The 18,734-nt window shown below is 44.8% G+C and overlaps 3 protein-coding genes across 4 annotated transcripts in view; 1 reads left to right on the forward strand and 2 right to left on the reverse strand.

Annotated features, from left to right (window-relative positions):
• JOSD1 (Josephin domain containing 1) overlaps positions 1–2,185 on the forward strand; it is a 13,105-nt gene extending 10,920 nt beyond the window's left edge. The window contains exon 5 of the mRNA XM_012638169.1: positions 151–2,185. Within this exon, the coding sequence (XP_012493623.1) occupies positions 151–194 (44 nt within the window). The 3' untranslated portion in view covers positions 195–2,185. The remainder of the gene's footprint in view (positions 1–150) is intronic.
• A 1,251-nt stretch (positions 2,186–3,436) lies between these two features.
• Positions 3,437–5,462, reverse strand: TOMM22 (translocase of outer mitochondrial membrane 22 homolog (yeast)). The gene is made up of 4 exons (XM_012638171.1): positions 5,321–5,462; positions 4,977–5,095; positions 4,425–4,542; positions 3,437–4,180 (listed from the first exon to the last, which is right to left on the reverse strand). The coding sequence occupies exons 1-4, from the start codon at positions 5,435–5,437 to the stop codon at positions 4,106–4,108; spliced, it is 429 nt and encodes a 142-aa protein (XP_012493625.1). The 5' UTR covers positions 5,438–5,462; the 3' UTR covers positions 3,437–4,105.
• Positions 5,463–9,131: 3,669 nt separating this feature from the next.
• On the reverse strand, positions 9,132–14,203 carry CBY1 (chibby homolog 1 (Drosophila)). 2 transcript variants are annotated; one of them, XM_012638068.1, is made up of 4 exons: positions 14,066–14,203; positions 11,207–11,312; positions 10,997–11,115; positions 9,132–9,623 (listed from the first exon to the last, which is right to left on the reverse strand). In XM_012638068.1, the coding sequence occupies exons 1-4, from the start codon at positions 14,141–14,143 to the stop codon at positions 9,615–9,617; spliced, it is 312 nt and encodes a 103-aa protein (XP_012493522.1). In that variant the 5' UTR covers positions 14,144–14,203; the 3' UTR covers positions 9,132–9,614. The 2 variants fall into 2 exon arrangements, with proteins under 2 accessions (XP_012493522.1, XP_012493521.1); XM_012638067.1 differs by having other exon boundaries at positions 9,132–9,796.
• Positions 14,204–18,734: the final 4,531 nt, after the last annotated feature.

An 18,734-nucleotide genomic window follows, 5' to 3' on the forward strand; every position in this document is an offset into this window, starting at 1 on the left:
ACTGGATCTGTGTTCGAGAGGTGGGAGGGGCCTACTATAACCTCGACTCCAAACTCAAGATGCCCGAGTGGATTGTCTATTCCTTTTTTTGTAGGAAATTTCTAAAACATCATTTGCGAGGAAAGAACTGTGAACTCCTGCTGGTGGTACCAGAAGCAGTGGAGGCCCATCAGAGTTGGAGGACTGATGTGTAACATGGTTCTGCCCAACCTTGCCCTTGCCTCAGCCCCTTCAGTCCTCTGTGATGTGCTGTGGCCTCTGCTGTGGGTCTGCCCTTGCCACTTCCCCAAACATCTCATCGGGGCTTTCCCCTTCAGATTTGACAGTGCAATAGGACAGATGCATGGACTGTTACAAGAACCACCCAATGTTTTGTTCCTGGGAAAGGAAGATAGGAGCTCTGTACACTCTTAAGGCCAGCGATCACAAACCCGTTTTATTTGAGGAGAAAGCAAGGGGGAGGGGGGGGTCCTGGCTCATTTCCACTTTCTATGAGGACTTGACACAGGTTCTGCTGGAGTGTCACCGCTGCTCCAGACTCATCTGGAGATGCTGCCTCCACGTTCCCTCTTGTCACACCAGGGGGTCTGAAGACAGTATACATAAAGCCCATGTGACTGGCTTGAAGGACCCAGAGCATAAACGTCTCTCAGGAAACCATCTCCAAAACCCTAGCAGTGGTACATGCTGTTTTCTCTCACCCCCAGTTTTCACGGTGGCTTATGGCCAGCCTGGGAGTTTTCTAATGAAAAGTTCTCTCATATTCCAAGTCATGTGGTTGAATCCCACAACATTCTAGTGTGACAGAGGTGAGATGGATACCTAAGAGGATGTGGCTAAACCCTAACTGGGACAGGCCTGGGGTGGCTTGCTTTCTTCACTCCAGTTTTGTCTCTACCATTTCACTACATTGATTTGAGAGGTTCTGGGGCAAAAGACAAGGTAAAGAGCAATTTTCCCAGTTGACCCACTCTGGCAAAGTAAGAAAAAAATAAGTCTGCCTTTGACATGAAACTTCACTAGTTTGGGACAGAGTTGGGTAAGGAAAGTATTGTGAAGATAAGCTTCTCAGAGCTTAAGAGCAGCCAGGGTGAACCGACATCCTAGGCTCAGAGTCCAAGTCACTACATTGACAAGCAGAGCCCTCAAATTGGGTGGTTGTGTGCATTGTCTTAGGACCTGGGTTTGTCATCTTCATGTAGTTTCCTTTACAAATCAGCTGAGGATTGACCCACCCCCTACCTCTTGAAATAGTTGTAGGCCACTTTTCTCCTGTAACTTTAGAAAATAAGAGGGGAAATAAATATACCACACACGTGTCCCCAACGTGGTTGTGGTTGCCTCAAGGCAGGTGGGCAGGCAGGGATGACCCACTAGCCCTTAAAGATCAGTGGTCTTGGCAGGTCTGAGAGCTGCTCCACTGGCCAGACATCTCTCCAGCAGCAAAGCCGGCCTGGGGCTTGCATGCCGATCCTGAGCAAGCTTATCGGGGTGAAGCTGAGGCTTTCTCCCCACTGTGACTGGAGTGCATGTTTACACCAGCACTTTTCTGCACATGTATCTTCAATCCAACAAGGCCATTTTTTACGCTGAGTAACAGAAGCCACCGAGCGGCTACTGCATTATTCCCTCTCAGCAACTGGCCGCAGTCTCTTCTGCACCATTTTCTACACCAGACCTGCTTGGCACCACAGGGAGCTCTTTACTCCTGCACAGTGACATTCCAACCACCACCAGCCAGAAGTTACAGCCAACATGGCTGATTGGCACAGTAGGACCTTGGGTCCATTGGCACTGTCTGGTAGCAAGCCATTTCCTGGGAAGGGGAGGAAACTCCTCTCCACATACCTGCTTGGGCCTGTGCAAATGGCACTTCGAAAGGAGTCCCCATGCACTTGGAGTCCATGAGCCAATGGGATATGCAAAGACGCTGAAACATTTCAGGGCTGGTTTCTCTATTCATATCCAATTCTGGTGCTTAGGAGCAGGGACCCATGCTGACGCCCAAGGGCAGAAGGCCCCACTTCCTTTAGGAAGGGAGCGCGCCTGACCCTGATGCCCAGGAAGGGGCAACCCTAGGCTTTTTGTTTTTCTTGCTTTTATTCCCTTTTTTTGTTGGCCTTGTGCTGGGTTTGTTTACAAAAGATGTATTTTGTTTAACCAAATATTAAAAATGGAAAACTCCGTATATAAATCGCCTTGTCTGTCTGCCTGAATTCTATAATTTTATAAAGAAAAGACACCTTACTTAGTATAATGCTGCTCTAAAAGAAATTAATCACCATTGTATCATCTTTTAGAGCTGTATTGTGCTTCGATCAAACCTCTCACCTGAATTGAAACAAAATATTCACTTAAGTGGGACTTGGTTCAAAAGATGCCTGAGGCATTTTCCAATTTATCTTGATTTACAAAAATTAGGCTTGATAGTTTAAAGCCACCTAAGTAAGTATAAATTTTTACCACACTGGCTAGTGACTGGTATTTCTTCCTAGTTGACAAGTGAAAGATCAGGGCCTAAACCCAGTCTCAGCATCCAGAGTACACAGCCATGTTCTGTATAGTCAGACCGCCTGGGTTTGAATCAAGGTCCAGCACCTACTGTGCAACATAGTAGAATGAACTTTTCTGTGGCTGTTTCCTCCTCTCTAAAATGGGAATACCACCTCCAAAATTGTACAGTACTGTTCTGATAAATAATCCACATAAAAGGCTTAGTACCATTATTAGCACAATGATCAATAAAAACTTATGTTAAATGGAAAAACAGCCTGGGCAACATAGCAAGACCCTGTCTCTACAAAAGAAAGAAAATTAGCTGGGTGTGGTGGTGCACCGCCTATAGTCCTAGCTATTGGGGACGCTGAGGCAGGAAGATCACTTAAGCCCAGGAGTTTGAGGTTACGGTGAACTATGATTGTGCCACCGCACTCCAGCCTGGGTGACAGAGCAAGACTGTCTTCTAAAAATAAAAAAGAAACACTGCAAAGTTCAAAGACAGGGCTACAGATAGATTCATCATTTATGGCTCATCTCAGCAATCCCTTTAAAAAAACCTGGGTCACAAAATATTCAATTTGCAACTCTTCCCCCATCCCCCAGATTAGAAATCAGCACTATGTTATTCACTGCACATTTTGTAACTGTATAATCTCATTGTAGACTGTGTACCAAGTACATGGGCCCAGTCCTTTGTTTTAGGCTGGTAGGTTTTGAAAGCGATTGGCTGAATTAAAGGCAAAGATTGCTATTAAGAGATACTTGGCCAAAAATGAATTTTCTTTCTCGCTTTTGGAAACTTGGGCCTATGGGGTGAATCAGTGTTAATATGGAGGTGCTGGCTCAGAGAAGAAATGTGAGGGGCAGTATATGTCTTTGACTTTCTAAAATGGTCTAAGTAATTTTGAGGTACTTATCATAAGCACATGTATGACACTTTCAGTTGGAATCATTTTTAATATTTAAATACAAAAAGTGAGCACTGGTTTTTTTTGTTTTTTTTTTTTTTTTTTTTTTTAACACAGGTCTAATAGCCAAAATGTGCAGAGGAAATGAGCTCCTGCTCTGTCCTCCACAGTCCCCATCCTGTGGCTGAAGCCGCAGCCGGCCTTCCTCCTCTCCAGCATATATAGGGATTCATAGTGGCCGCTTTACATTACAGTTGTAATGTGTTCTGCCTGTTTCATATTGTGTGCATGTCCCTCCCTGACATCGCCATTCTTTAAAAGAAAACAAAAAGTCGCTAATGGTCAGGGATACATCCCTCCCACTGGCATCAGTTCCTACCCCACAATGGGATAGTGAGATCTTCCAGTTAGGAGCAATTCCGTGAGAGGGGTGAGTGGCCAGAGCTGGAATAACCATGTGCATGGTTGCACTCTGGTATCAGAGTGAAGACAGAAGAAGTAAGTCAGGATAGTGTGGAGGGCACAGTTGCAAGCTGACAGACTTTCCGTGAGACAATGTGGGGAGAATTTCCCCACCCCCAGGTTTAGACAGATCAGTGTGCCAAAGTTTAAAAAAAAAAATCCAAATAATAGCAGTTCCAATACTATTGAATTTCAAATTTCTCCCACCAAGACAGCTCAAATATAGCAGAAACAATCTAGATCTTCCCAGGAAGTGAAGGTAGAGCCCCTGGCATTCCTCCGGACAGCCCTGTGTTAGGCCCTAGAAGTATCTGGAAAAGAAAAGGAGAGGTGTAAGGCATTGTACAGGCCCAGGAATCTCATTTTCATACCTGGTGGGTCAGACAAGGTCTACAAAAACAATGCTGAGAGCACAGTCGGGCACCTAAAAGAGCACCGGTCTGATCCCAGTCCCTACCCACATTGTCAGCCACTGGTCTACTCAGTTGCTGTAGAAATAACTAACTCATGTCTCCACCAAAGGCAAAAAAAAAAAAAAACAGGGTCTGGGCTTACCTGCCGCTGCTGCAGTTGCTGCTGTTGCTCCATTTGCAACTTCTCAGTCTCAAAGACAACAGGAAGAACCAGGATCATAAAAGAAGTGGTCCCAATCCACAAGGCGGCCCTGGAAAACCTGCAGAGGGAGGGTGAGCACAGAGAGATGCAAACAAAACAGGCAAGAATGAACCAGTAACCAAACTTCTCACACTACGTACTCCAGTGTTTTTGATAAACATATTCTACCCAATTCTTGCACCAAACTCCTAAAATAGGAGGAGCAGTACTGGTAGCTGTGTAATCTAGTGATAGCAGAACTCAGCATTCTCCTGAGTTCTTACAAAGCAGCTTACACATTCATCAGTTCAGATAATCTGAAATGATCCCCACAACGATCCTGCCAGGTAAGAACCCCCACTTTACAGAAGAAGAACTGGAGATTCAGAAAGGTTAGGGCACAACCAGCCCAAGGTCACTCGAACTCAGGTCTGCTGTTCATAAACCCGTGTTCTTTCACAGTACCACAGTTACCGCATGTACATTCCCAGTGTCTTTACCCTCGTTCCTTACCTGTACATTTTTTGAGCCACAAAGAGGGAGAGATCAAAAGTGGCTCCAGCCGCGGACCGGACCCTTTCCGGGAACATCTCCGTCAGACCCCAGAGTCTCTCCGACAAGGTCTCATCTAGCTGTAGTGGAAGAGGAGCAGGTCTTGGCAGAAGCAGCGGCATTCACTCCTGGCCGCGCTTCGGCGCCGGGAGACACCGACCCCTCCCCTGGAGCTAGGGCACCCCCGGGCCCAGTGGGGCCCCAACCCCGCCTCCCGGAGAGCCGCCTTTGCCCCGATCTCGCAGCACGCGGAGCCCACACCCGCGGGCCCGCTCCCCGCCCTGCACCCCGCAGGGCCCTAGCACCTCGTCGTCGTCGTCCTCTTCCAGTTCCTCTTCAGTCTTCTCCACGTCACCTTTCGGGAGCAATTCGTCCGGGGACAAGGGTTCCCCGGCTCCAGCAGCAACGGCGGCAGCAGCCATGGTTGTACAGGGACACCGGAAGCGGAAGAGAGCAGGCGAGCTCTGCCTACCGGCGGACAGAGCCGCCCTTCCGGGAGGCGAGACACGAAGAGCCGGAGACAGTGGCGCCCTCTGGCCCGCAGGTCCTCCGACTCCCTGCAGCCTGTCCGGCCGCGGCCCGCATCCCTGAAGGGCCTTACTTCGTCTTCCCTGGGCTTCTGAGACTGCAGGGGGCCTAAGACACAGCCAGGAAGTTGCCGGGGCAGAGGCGCTTCCGCAGTAATTCTGTTCAGGGGGTTTAGGGCGGGCCCAGAAACCTGCATTTTAACAAGCTTCCCTGGGGGTCACACTTTGAGAAACACTAAGGCAGTTTCATTTTCCAGAGGGGTGTATTATTTGGTAGGAATAAATTAGCAATTGATGTTTTGGGAAAACATCAAGTAAACCATCCCAGTGTACTAAAACAAAGGTAAGAGTTAATACTGGTGTGGGTGTGGGTGTGATTTTCTGTGGTGTGTACTCGTTTAATCTCGACAACGACCCATTGAAGCAGGCACTACTATCCCCATTTTAGAGATGAGGAAATTGAGGCACCATACAAGGCTACTGCAAGCATTTCTAGAGCCTGGATCTCTATAAGTGGCTGTGCTGGTCAGAAAGCATGCACCTGTAAAATTTTGCTGGGTATTAGCTAATTGCCCTCCAAAGAATGACATACTTTCATAATAGTACAGTAAATGGAAGTATCCTTTTCCACCACACTCTCCCCAGCATTAGGTATTATCCATATTTTCATTTTTTGCCTATATGGGGGATGTAAATGCTTTTTATAACATGCCCCACAAGTTATTAATACAAGAGTAATTTGATAAACACTTTTAACCAACTGATCCTGGAGTCAGAGACTCCCAGAATTAGACAGTCCAGATCCTTACCTGATGCATGAGATTGTGGTAGTGAGTCTCTGTCCTATGCTTACATACTTCAGTGGGACACGGGGGCTCACAATTCCTCCTGATACAGTCCTCAGGCCTTTCCAGCCTTGGACAGAGCAGCTCTGACTATAAGAAAGTCTTCCTGTCACAAAACTTACCTACTGTATGATTCTACTATATAAAGTTCAAAAACATGCAAAACCAATCTACAGCGAGAAGTCAGGATAGTGATTCCCTTTGAGGAGGAAGGGGGAGTGATTTTTGGAAAGGGGCAGGAGAGTGGCTTCTGGATCCTGTAAGATTCTATTTCTTGACCTAGGTGGTACGTACATGAGTATGTTCATTTTGGCTAATTCATCAAGGTGTACACTTACGAATTATGCTTTTTGCATGTGTTAAAAAGGTCTTTTTAAAGTAGGCTAGCTCTGTATAAATTTGAGGGCAGCTTAAGAACCCAGTGCCAATGTCTTTTAGTTCTTTTGTGGGTTCTCTAAAGAAATGCAAGAAGACCAACACCACTGAAGGTTGAGAGGGCGATCTTATGTTGATAGCTCAGACACCGATGACTCCAAGTGGAAAGTATTATAATTCACAATACTAATGTGAAGAAGTTTTAGGAAAACCAATTAATTTTGCTTATTAGAGCAATACATGACTTAAAAAAACTGTTTAAGGCTAAAAGAACTCTCTCAATAATTATAAAATTGCCAAGGGATAAGAGAAAATCTTGGGAATCATGCCATACAGAGTATTCAAAAGTTTGGAAGTAAGGCCGGGCGAGATGACTCACACCTGTAATCCTAGCACTCTGGGAGGCCGAGGCGGGAGGATCGCTCGAGGCCAGGAGGAGTTCAAGACCAGCCTGAGCAAGAGCAAGACCCCCATCTCTACTAAAAACAGAAAGAAATTAGCTGGACAACTAAAAATATATAGAAAAAATTATTAGCTGGGCATGGTGGCACATGCCTGTAGTCCCAGCTACTCTGGAGGCTGAGGCAGGAGGATTGCTTGAGCCTAGGAGTCTGAGGTTGCTGTGCGCTAGGCTGACGCCACTGCACTCTAGCCTCGGCAACAGAGTGAGACTCTGTCTCAAAAAAAAAAAAAGTTTGGAAGTAGATGAGACGAGCTAGAAGAGCTAGAAAAGGCAGAGTGAGAACAGAAGACACAGAACACAGCCCTGTGGAATCAGACATTTAAAGGTCAGGGGAGGAGGAGGGAAACCAGGGGAGTGTGGCATCACTGAAGGTTTCAAGGAGAAATGTTCAACAGCAAAGATGACATATGGTGAGACTGGGGCCAGGCCAGAGGTCACGTCAATGGACAAGGGGACAAATTAGGGTGCTAGCAAGTGAGTGGTTGATGCTCCAGGCTGGGAGCCACAGTAACACTCCCATTGGATGGGGGAGGGGTGTCCTAGATCCCTGGGCTCCGAGCTCCTCCATTCCCAGTCCCTCAAGTCCAAGATTTCCACCTTCCTGTTTCAGTCCTGGCAGAATTTGGAACTGGTGGTACAGTAGTTCTTAGCTGGGGGAAGGAGTATGGATCCCTCTGAAAATCTTATAAAAGCTGTACAGCCCCTCCCATTAAAAAGATGCACCTTCACCCATACCTGTACCATTGTGCAGAGGGGTCCCCTTGCTAGGACCCAAAGTGGAAGATTTCCTGATTATTGCCTCTAATCCTGCGCTCACTGCCTCACGCCCACACAACTTTCTATTTCTGCTCTTCAGTGACAGTCCTTCCCTAAACCAACACTCGGCACAAAAATTCACAAAATTGTTGTAGTGATTACAAGAGATAATGTCAAGGAGACAGCACTGTTTACTTGGGTACCCCCATAAGTGGTAGATTTGGTTAAGGCTTTGAAGAGGAAGAATTTTGGCCAGAACCTGAGGGATGTATCTGACTAAACAGGTAGCTGAAAATACACAGTAGCTCAAAGGAAAAACAGAACACCTCCCTGAAGGAAATGGGGTTAGGGAAGTGAGATATGAGTGATTTTTTCCCCTTTTCTCCTGGAGATTTTAAACAGGATTATTCTTGAATTGTCTTAAACCCTGAAACCATTAGCAAACACTGTTGGGCTCCACGTTCAAGTCCCATCTTGAATCTGGCTGCTTCACCTCCTCTCCTGCCGCCTCCCGCCTGGCCCAGCCTTGCCCTCCTTCCCAAAAGCCAGTTGGATCATAGTATTCCTCTGCTCACATTCTACAATGGCTTGCTTCCTTGCTCACCCAAAAGTCCTTCTTCACTGCAGAACTGCCCCACCTACTGCAGGATGTTTAGGGTCCCTGGTTCCAGCCCCTTAAGGTGCCAGTGGTGCCAGGGAGATCTGTATCACTGTGACATGCAAATATGCCCCCCCCTTAGTGCCCTTCTGCTTGACTTCAGAAGCTGGGTTCCCTCCTCCAGCCAGAGAAGTCCAGCTCACGCTGACTCAGGCACAAATTCCCACACCAACCACTGGGTCCCTGACAGGTCCTGGCTAGTTCCAACTCCTAAAGCAGGAGGGCTGGGGAATTTGAGCAGAAAGAGACTGTTTCTGTTTCAGGTTGGCTTTTGCCAGTGCCTGGGAAGGCTGGAATGCTCTCCTGCAAGAATGACATTTCTGGGGGCACACCAAAAGTTCTGTGTTTTGATGGAGCAACAGAAACTTAGACTCCATGCTCCATTTACTTCTTGAGGAACTCATGCTGCTTTTTTCAGTCATTTTGGCCACAGAGAGATGATTTAACATCATTTAATAAAAAAGTAGTGTAAACAGGAAAGTAGCACAAAAATAGAGTGTTGCCGTGGAAGGCTGGTGCTTGCTGCTGGGAAGCTGAAGCCAAAGGAAGTGGTGGATGAGCGGGGCAAGCATTCTTCGAAGGCAGGCAGAGAGACACTCTTGGTTCTGAGACCCCCTGATGCGGGGCTCTTTAGAGCTGGTGCTGCACCCCAGACACCAGCGTAAGGCGATGAGATGATGAACTCCAGCTGCTGCTCCCAACAATGCCTGTCCAAGAGGGTGATTCTGGGCCACGTGCACTTGTCTGCCTATGTGTGTAGAGAGCACCAAAAGGCTTACCATTGCCCACAGGCCTCCCTGAGGCCTGGTTTGTGGCCTGGCGTCCCGAGGCCGTGCATCTGGAGCCCATTGCTAGTCATCGCTCTGGACTGGAATCTCATAGTCTCCTCCATCGCATGTCACCTTCCTACTGCCAGCCCAAGGTGCCAGTGCCTGCTGGCTCCACTGTATGATCTCTCTCACAGGTCCCAATATACTAGTTTGGCTAAAAAAAAAAAAAAAAATCTGCTCAGCCACATGCTACCCCTCCCCGATCAGTGGCTTTCTCCCTGCTCTCCTAACGACAGTCTCAGGTCTTCATTTTCTCCTCCGGCTGACACTCTTCAGTTCATCCAGTTCCTTCTCCATTAGGTGGGATTCAGCAGTGGTCTCTGAAAGCTGAAAGTAAAGCAGCAGGCTGTTGTGAATGGCATTTCTGGGCTATGTTCTGAGTTGTCAAGGCCAGCCCTATGCACTGAGGAAAAGCCCCTGCATTTCTCTGACACTGCTGCCTCCACGGTGGGAACCCTGACAGGACAACCCAGGACCACAAGTATTTGAAGAATATTCACAATCCACTTTGTCAACAATCTGTCACCTATGATGGCATGGCACTCCCTGTATGAAGGACAGCAGGCCTCAAAGGATGAAAAAGACAGATATTGGTGATTTAAAGGCTAAGGGATTAGAGATTAAGTTGCTTTTGCAGCTCACATAATGGCAATTTAGAAAAAAAAATGCTTGAAAAAGAAATGTCACTTTCCTCATCAGGATCCTTTAATGAACTTTAGAGTAGAAGATGGGAGATGCAATAGGGACACAGAGACATCAACTCTGTAAACTACGGGTCAGCTTTCCGTGAAATAAGGGCTACACTTCCTGAGCGATGCACTCTGCCAGGTGCTTTCCTCGCACTAACGCACTACGAGTTAGACACTACTACTGTATTATGCCCACTTCATTGCTGAAGAGACTAAGCCACAGCGTGGTTGGCCAGTGCGGGGAGCTGGGCAGGAAACCCAGGCCTTTCCGCTCTTACCCCCTCGGCACGTGCCTCCTCTCGATCCACCTTCACGTGCTCTCTAGACCCAACACGCTGCTGGTTCTTAACAGCGGACAACTGGCGCTGACTCAGTGGGGGCCCCTCGGCAGGTCTGTGCCAACTACTGACTGAGGCCCACTTGGTACGTGACACCTCCAAGCAATGAGCAGGCTGTTCCCTTTTCCTGGAATGTCTTCGTCCCGAACTCAGTTCCCGCTGTTATTCTTGTGCATTCAGCTCACATATCCCCTCCTCTGCGAAGCTCTCCTGACTTGACAAGATTAATTTCTCTCTCTCGTGTCCTGTGCCAGACCCTGCACAGACTCCAACTTTTGCCCTTGCCACAGGCACTGTAATCATGTTGATTGTCTACCTCCCCCTCTAGATTGTGAGCCCTTGAGAGGCAGGGACTGTGTCTCTTTTGTGTGTGTGTGTGCACACAAAGCAATGTAGCTGGGCAAAATGGCATTGAAGAGGTACCTGTTGGATTAAATGACTCGAGGGAGGTGGAGCCACCCAGGAGAACCTAGGCATCCCTTCCCCACTGCCTGCCTCACCATGTCTAGCAGGATGTCCACTTTTAGCCGCAGGAGATTGTTCTCTTCTTCCAACTGCTGGTTCCGCCTGCGAAGGCGCTGCGCCTCCCTCCGGTCCACACCTCCACTAATCCCTGTCTCTGGAGGAAGGACAGAACCAACGGTTAAACCAGTAGAAAGGGGTTTCCTTCTATAATCTTGTTTGACAAAATGGCAGGAAAGGCAGCCCACCTGCTATCCACTGGCCATTTTCAAACTTCAGGCTTTGCCCTGTCAGGTTCATAGTGGGGGTTCCATAGTCAAGGCCCAGCTCCACCTCCCGGGTTGAGCGATCCAGCTGTGGGCGAGACATTGTGTGACAGCTTCAGCAGGCCGCAGAGCATGGGCCCTAGTCCCAGCTCCTCTTCCACTAACTCTGTGAACCCAACTCATTTCTTTTCTGTAATCATTACCGGGCACCTTTAATGACTTTTTAAAAGGCCAGAAAATCGAATCATGTACAAAAAATTTTTAAATTACAAGAGAGAATAAATGTACTGCTTTATACATTAGATGTTTTCCAGAAAAGATATATATGCTGAAATTTGTAAGTTGAATTATTTTGTATCTGCTAGACACTTAACAGTTTAAGGAATCCAACTGTAAATTTTTTTTTTTGAGACAGAGTCTGACTCTGTTGCCCGGGCTAGAGTGCCGTGGCGTCAGCCTAGCTCACAGCAACCTCAAACTCCTGGGCTCAAGCGATCCTCCTGCCTCAGCCTCCCGAGTAGCTGGGACTACAGGCATGCACCACCATGCCCGGCTAATTTTTTCTACATATTTTTAGTTGTCCAGTTAATTTCTTTCTATTTTTAGTAGAGACAGGGTCTCGCTCTTGCTCAGGATGGTTTCGAACTCCTGAGCTCAAACAATCCGCCTGCCTTGGCCTCCCAGAGTGCTAGGATTATAGGCATGGGGTAAATTTTTAATTAAGTGAAAAATCCCTTTTAATTGTCGAAAGCCCCTAAGGTATCACTTGCTTAATATGAAGCTACCTATGTCATGGAAAAGGCATAAAATTCTAACACTCAATTAGTAGTAGCACTTGCTTTTTAATGTGTTACAGTACAATTTATATGTTCATTTACACAACTCACTGAGCACCCACCCTGACTCAGGACCAGTGCTGGGTATTCAGTGATCACTATGACCAGCTCTGCCTCAAGAGCAGCTCGACAGGAGGAGTCCTTCAGGTATGTGCCTGTGTCCCTTTCTCAGGCCTCCCTTGACCTTCCTATTTAAAATGACAACACCATTCCCACCACCCGGCCATTCCCTACCCCGAGCCTGTGCTTCGTTTTGCTCCATAGCACTTATCACCATCTGATATAAACTTATTTTCTGTATCCTTTCCTATTAAAATACTTGCTTCATGAAAGCAGAGATGGGATTTTTCCTGTCCTCGCCTTAATCCACGTCTGTATACCCAGTGCTTAGAAGAATGGCTGGCACACAGAGAGTTATCAGTTAATAGCTGTTGAATTAATGAACAGGGAAGAACACTCTAGACAGAGAGAATAGCATGTACAAAGGAGGCTCACATGAAGCTTGGGTGGCTACAGCATAAGGTGTGTAGAGGGCACAGGCAGGAAGGAGAGCTGCGACAACGCTGTGACAGGCCTTTGGTGCCACTGTGAGTATCTGGGACATTATCCTGTAATAATTGTCCCTACCACAGCTTCTCACGCCTGTCAGCATGTGTAAAACACTGCAAAGGAGGACTGCTTCCATGTCACGGTCAGAGACAGATGTCACATAAGCATGCTGCTGCTCTTAACACGGTGGGGTTCAGAGAGGCTGTCCAGAGAGACTGCAAGGTGCATCTGCATTTTCTTTTAATTTTTATTTTTAATTATTATGGGTACATAACAGTTGTGTAAACATATAGGGTACATGTGATATTTTGATACAAGCATACAATGTGTAATAATCAAATCAGTATAACTGGGGTATCCATCACCTTAAGCATTTATCATTTCTTTGTGTTAGGAACATTCCAATTCCACTCTTTCAGTTATTTTAAAGTATTCCATAACTTATTGTTGACTATACTCACTTTGTTGTGCTATCAAATATTGTTCATCATTTGACACACGGCAGGGAGGAAAGGGAGCCTCAAGGCCTGAGGGCCCCGGAAACTGGGCCCCTGGGCCTCTGCCTGGCCTGCGTCACAGGACACCCAGCCCTGGCCACAGTGGGGCTCCCCTACCACGAGTTTAACTGGGGACTGGGACAATGGACCCCATGACCCGAAAGCTGGGGTTAATGCTCAGCCTAACAGCCTGGCTGTTCTACCCTACTCACCTGTGAGGGACTAGCTCTGCAGGAAAAGGTCAGATAGAGAAACCAGGGTCCCTCACTTCTTGGTGTGTGACAGCCAGCAACGGCAAATAGGATTATGGTAGAGATTAGAACCCAGTATTTGGTCACAGATGCTCCGAAGACTTCAGCAAAAAAGTGAGGGTGATTGTGTATATGGGGTCTGCGGAGGATGGAGGGGAGGCATCTCATAGCTGGAGCTGGAAAGCGATTTCCATGTGTTCTGACTTTATGTAATACAATTTTTAAACTCATAGAGCTTATCCATTCAAGTGAGTAGTAAGTTGCTTTGGAAAGTTATCATTTATTCCAATGCTATTGTCATTCCTCCCAAAATTTTTAGAACATCTCAACTGTTTTAGGAGCTGTGACATATCCATTTGAATGCCATTAATGGTGGCAAACCATCATCCTTTGAGAATGAATTTGATTCTTAAACATGACTAAAACCAATTCCTGGCCAAATCTTGGGAATAAAGTGGACATCAAATTGGATAATATTCTTGGGAGCCAAAAATCATAATGAAATTGACGGTCTTATTAGGTTCTTGGATAAGCTCTGACAATAATTCCTATACAGGAGTTCCAAAATGCTCTTAGCAATAGCAACGGTATGAATTGAAAGGAAGCCTTCCTGTGACAATGCTCTGGAGGAGCACACTTTCCACGCAGAGGCCAGGCTTGGCACTCCAGTCACTCTCACACCAGGCTGAGCCTGGTACTGACACTCACGGAATGCAGGTTGGAGAGAGAAGCAGACTTCCGAGGAGGCGTCTTTTTCGGACTGAATGTATTCCCAAAGAGAGGCATCTTCGGCCTAATGAAGGAAAGGCCAATGCTCCCTTCTCCTAGAGTCAGAAAAAGTCAGAGGTACAAATAGTTGGATCAGTGACCTTATGCCATTGTTCTCAAATAATGAAGACATATTTTATCATGTTGCTATTAACAGTCCTGGTGCTATGGTTTAAATGTACCCACCAAAACTTGTGTTGAAATTCAATTGCCATTGTAAATGCTATTAAAACGTGGGAGCTTTGGCCAGGTGTGGTGGCTCGTGCCTGTAATCCTAGCACTCTGGGAGGCCGAGGCGGGCAGATTGTTTGAGCTCAGGAGTTCGAAACCAGCCTGAGCAAGAGCGAGACCCCATCTCTACTAAAAAGACAGAAAGAAATTAGCTGGACAACTAAAAATATATAGAAAAAATTAGCCGGGCATGGTGACACACTCCTGTAATCCCAGCTACTCGGAGGCTGAGGCAGAAGGGTTGCTCGAGCCAAAGAGTTTGAGGTTGCTGTAAGCAAGGCACTCACCCAGGCAACAGAGTGAGACTCTGTCTCAAAAAAAAAAAAAAAAAAAAAGGTGGGAGCTTTAAGAGGTGATTGGGCCATGAGAGCTCCATGAATGGATTAATGCCATTATCATAGGAGTAGGTTAGTTACTCGGGAGTGGGCTCTTGATGAAAGGATAAGTTCGGCAGCCATTCCCTCTCTGTCTCATGCACACGCTAGCCATGTGATGCCTTCTGCCATGGATGGCCCTCACCAAATACCAGTGCCATGCTCTTGAACTTCCCAGCCTCCAGAACTGCAGGCCAATTAAACTTCTTTATAAATTACCCAGTCTGTGGTATTCTGTTATAGCAGCAGAAAACAGATAAAGACACCTGGTAAAACCCTCCCATATGTTGAATGCTCATGATGTACTAAGATCTTTGCACGTGATATCTCATTTAACTCTTACAACTACCCTCTGACTAGCTCCCCTTATTCTCTCCATTTGACAGATGAGGTTTAGAAAGACTCAGGTTTTAAGTGGGAGCCAGTATTTGAACCCAGGTCTGTGTGGCCCTACAGTTTGTGTTAACCACAGGTAAGTTTGTCATAAGTTGGCATCACCAGCTTTACAGTCTAGAGCAAGGCATGCAATCTCTACTTATTCCTGTACGCTGGTAAGAATCACACTTGGAGCAATCGCCTCTGCATATACTCGATTTAAAAAAAATAAAGCTATACGTGTAGTTCACTTCCAGACTGATGACAGTGACGCTCACTTGGTCCATATGTCAAAAGGCCACCTGTCCTGTATGGGAGGTGAGATGTCCTGACAAAGGGGTAGGTTCACAACATGGCAGAGGTGACAATGGCACCTTGACCCTGTACATTTGCATTCAGCATATCGTAACTTATTGCAATTCACATAGGCCTAGTTAAGCAGATTTACTGATATCACCCAGATTTTGGGGAGAGGAAAAGTAGGGAGAGGCAAACTTTTTATTTAAATATAAATACAGAAAAGTCTACAAAGCATAAGTGTAAGGCTTGGTGAGTTTTAACTACACACACACACACACACACACACACACACACACAGCCACCCTCCAGATCAGGATACAGAACATTTCAGCACCCCATAAGCCTCATTCAACAACTTTACACACATGGACTCGTATGGTGTGGCCTCTTTTGCACCTGGCTTCTTACATTCAACATCATGTTTGTGAGATTTATCCATGTTGTTGTGTGTAGTTGTAGTTTGTTGTTATATAAAATTCTACCGTGTGAACACATCCAAATTCATTTGTCTACTCTACAGATAATGGACATTTGGACTGTTTCTAGTTTTTAACTATCAAAAATAGTGCTGCTAAAAACATGCTTGGACATGTATCTCTGTACACATATGTATACTTTTCTAGTTCCACACTTAGGGGTAGAACTATTGAGTCATAGAGTATTCATATATTTAGCTTTAATAGATATTGTCAAATGGTTTCCCAAAGTGATTGTACCAATTTATACTCCTACCTGCAGTGTACAGGAGATCCTTGTCAATATCTGGCGTTTTTCTGTCTTTTTCATTTTACCCACTCTGGCAGGTATGCAGTGGTATTGCACTGTTTAATTTGCTTTTCCTCAGTAACTAATTAAATTGAGCACCTTTTCATATACTCCTTTACTCCTTGGACTTATATGGATATTCTCTTTTGTGAAATGCTTATTTACATCTTTCGCCATTTTTTTATTGGGTTGTCTGTCATTTTCTTATTGATTTGTAAGGGTTCTTTATATGCTGCTGGATACAAATCTTCTATTATAGATATGTACAGTACTGAAAATATCTTCTCCCAATCTTTTTTTTTTTTTTGCTTATTGGTTTCTTTTTGAGTTTTGTTTTGTTTTTTTCTTTTTTTCTTGGAGACAGCGTCTCACTTTGTCACCTAAGCTGGAGTGCAGTGGTACAATCAATCATAGCTCACTGCAGCTCAGAACTCCTAGGCTCAAGCAATCCTCCTGCCTTAGCCTCCCAAGTAGCTGGGACTACAGGCATGTGCCACTGTGCCCAGCTAATTTTTAAATTTTTTGAAGAGACGAGGTCTTGCTTTATTTCCCAGGCTGATCTTGAACTCTTGGCCTCAAGCAATCCTCCGGCCTCGAGCTCCCAGAGTGATAGGATTACAGGCATGAGCCACTGTGCCCAGCCCGTTATTGGTTTCTTTTGATCGAAGAAGTTCTTAATTTTAATGAAATCCAATTTATTATTTTTTTAATGATTAGTATTTTGTGTCACATTTAAAAATTTTTGCCTGCCACAAGGTCATGATGATTTATTTTATGTTAACTTCTGGTAATTTTATTGTTTTACGTGTCACATTTGGGTCCACAATTCATCTGGAATTAATTTTTGTATATGGTGTGAGACACAGACTAGCGTTCATTTTTTCCTGCATATTACCCAATTTTAACTTATAGCACACAAGTAGCTTAAAAATATTCCTTCTAAGAAACTATAGACTCACGATAACAACTATAAAAGCACAAGTGAACAAAAAGAAAAAGCAGAACTCTCATTTTTCCTCCTCCTAGGTATAAAGTCTTCCTTTACCACATTATGAAATAAAAATAAAGAAATTGGCCAAAAAAGTCAAAGGGGGTCTTTTCAAGACTATTTAAAGCAAGGTTTTATATCAACTATCATTAAAAGATAATTAACAGTAGGAATCATTACAATCAGCAAGATGTGCATCCAATAAGAACATGAAAACTATTGTGCTGTTTTCATCAAGGTAGAAATTAATTTCACTAAATTTATGATAAAAGTTTAGAAGCCTCTTTGGAAGTTTCATAATATACAATACAGAAATATACATATACGATTTATAAATAAAATAAATACAAATAAAGATTTTGGGGTGTGTGGTCATGACAGTTTTACTGGTAGGTATGTGTTTGTAATTAAAAATAATTGTATACAGCACTTCTGGTCTGTAAAAATAAATAAATAAATAAAAATAAAAACAACTGTAAACCAACAACCTAGGGGATAGCATTTGGCCTGGGCACAATACTTTAGGACTTGTACAAACCAGAATGCACCCACCCAATTTAGTAGTGGAGAGGACAGGGGTATGGACCAAGATGTTGACCGGGGTTGAAACTATGCCACTGTTCAAAACAGTTGGATGTTGGAAGGCCCTGGCATTGTTTCCGCTGGAGAAAAGAGAGTGGAAGAGGAGAAAGCATTAATCTTATGTCTGTAGAGGGCAGAACAAGAATAAAATATGAGGAATATCCAGGAGGAAAGACCTTAAAGAAGAAAAGGGCACAAAACATAACTAACAAAAACTAACTAATATCACTTCCTGTATATCCGCTATGGGTCTGGCCCAGTGCTGGGCACATCATATATTTCTTTCATTCCTTGCAGCAACCCTGAGAGGTAGGTATTTTCCTATCCATATTAGAGATGAGAAAACCAGGGCTAATAGAAGTTAATCCATTTTCCCAAGGTGCACAGCCATGGTCAGTTGGCTAAAGGTATATATATAAACAATTATCCTTATATTAATAACACACGAGAGAGAAAAATAATAACATGTGCGACACATCATGAAAAGATACATTTTCATCTATCATATTGGCAAAAATTTAAATTTAAAAAGGTGAGTACTGCCCGTTGCTGGTGAGGGTGTGAAGAAAAAGACTTTCATTTACTATTGGTGGAAACATAAGATGCTATAATTCTTTCAAGGGCAATTGGGCAAAACCTGGGAAAATTTTAAATATGCATACTTTTGGGACAGCGAATCTACTTCTAAAATTTTACCCTTCAGAAAGACTTGGACATACACAAATGTTCTCTATTGTTGATAACAGTGAAAAGAAAGAAACAATCCAAAATGTCTACCAATTATTGGTGTAGCCAAATAAATTGTGGCACATTCTCATAATAAAATAGTAAACAGCAATTAAGGACAGTGAGATAGCTGTGTATGGACTGACCTGAAAGACCTCCAACACACTTTAACACTAAGAAAGCAAGTTGAAGAACAATGTACATCATATAATTTTGTATGAGAAGACAAAATAAAAACAAAAGCAAGAATATATTCGTGTATAAAAAA

This window comes from Propithecus coquereli, unplaced genomic scaffold (assembly GCF_000956105.1).
Source record: "Propithecus coquereli isolate 6110/MARCELLA unplaced genomic scaffold, Pcoq_1.0 Scaffold126, whole genome shotgun sequence".
NCBI lineage: Eukaryota > Metazoa > Chordata > Mammalia > Primates > Indriidae > Propithecus > Propithecus coquereli.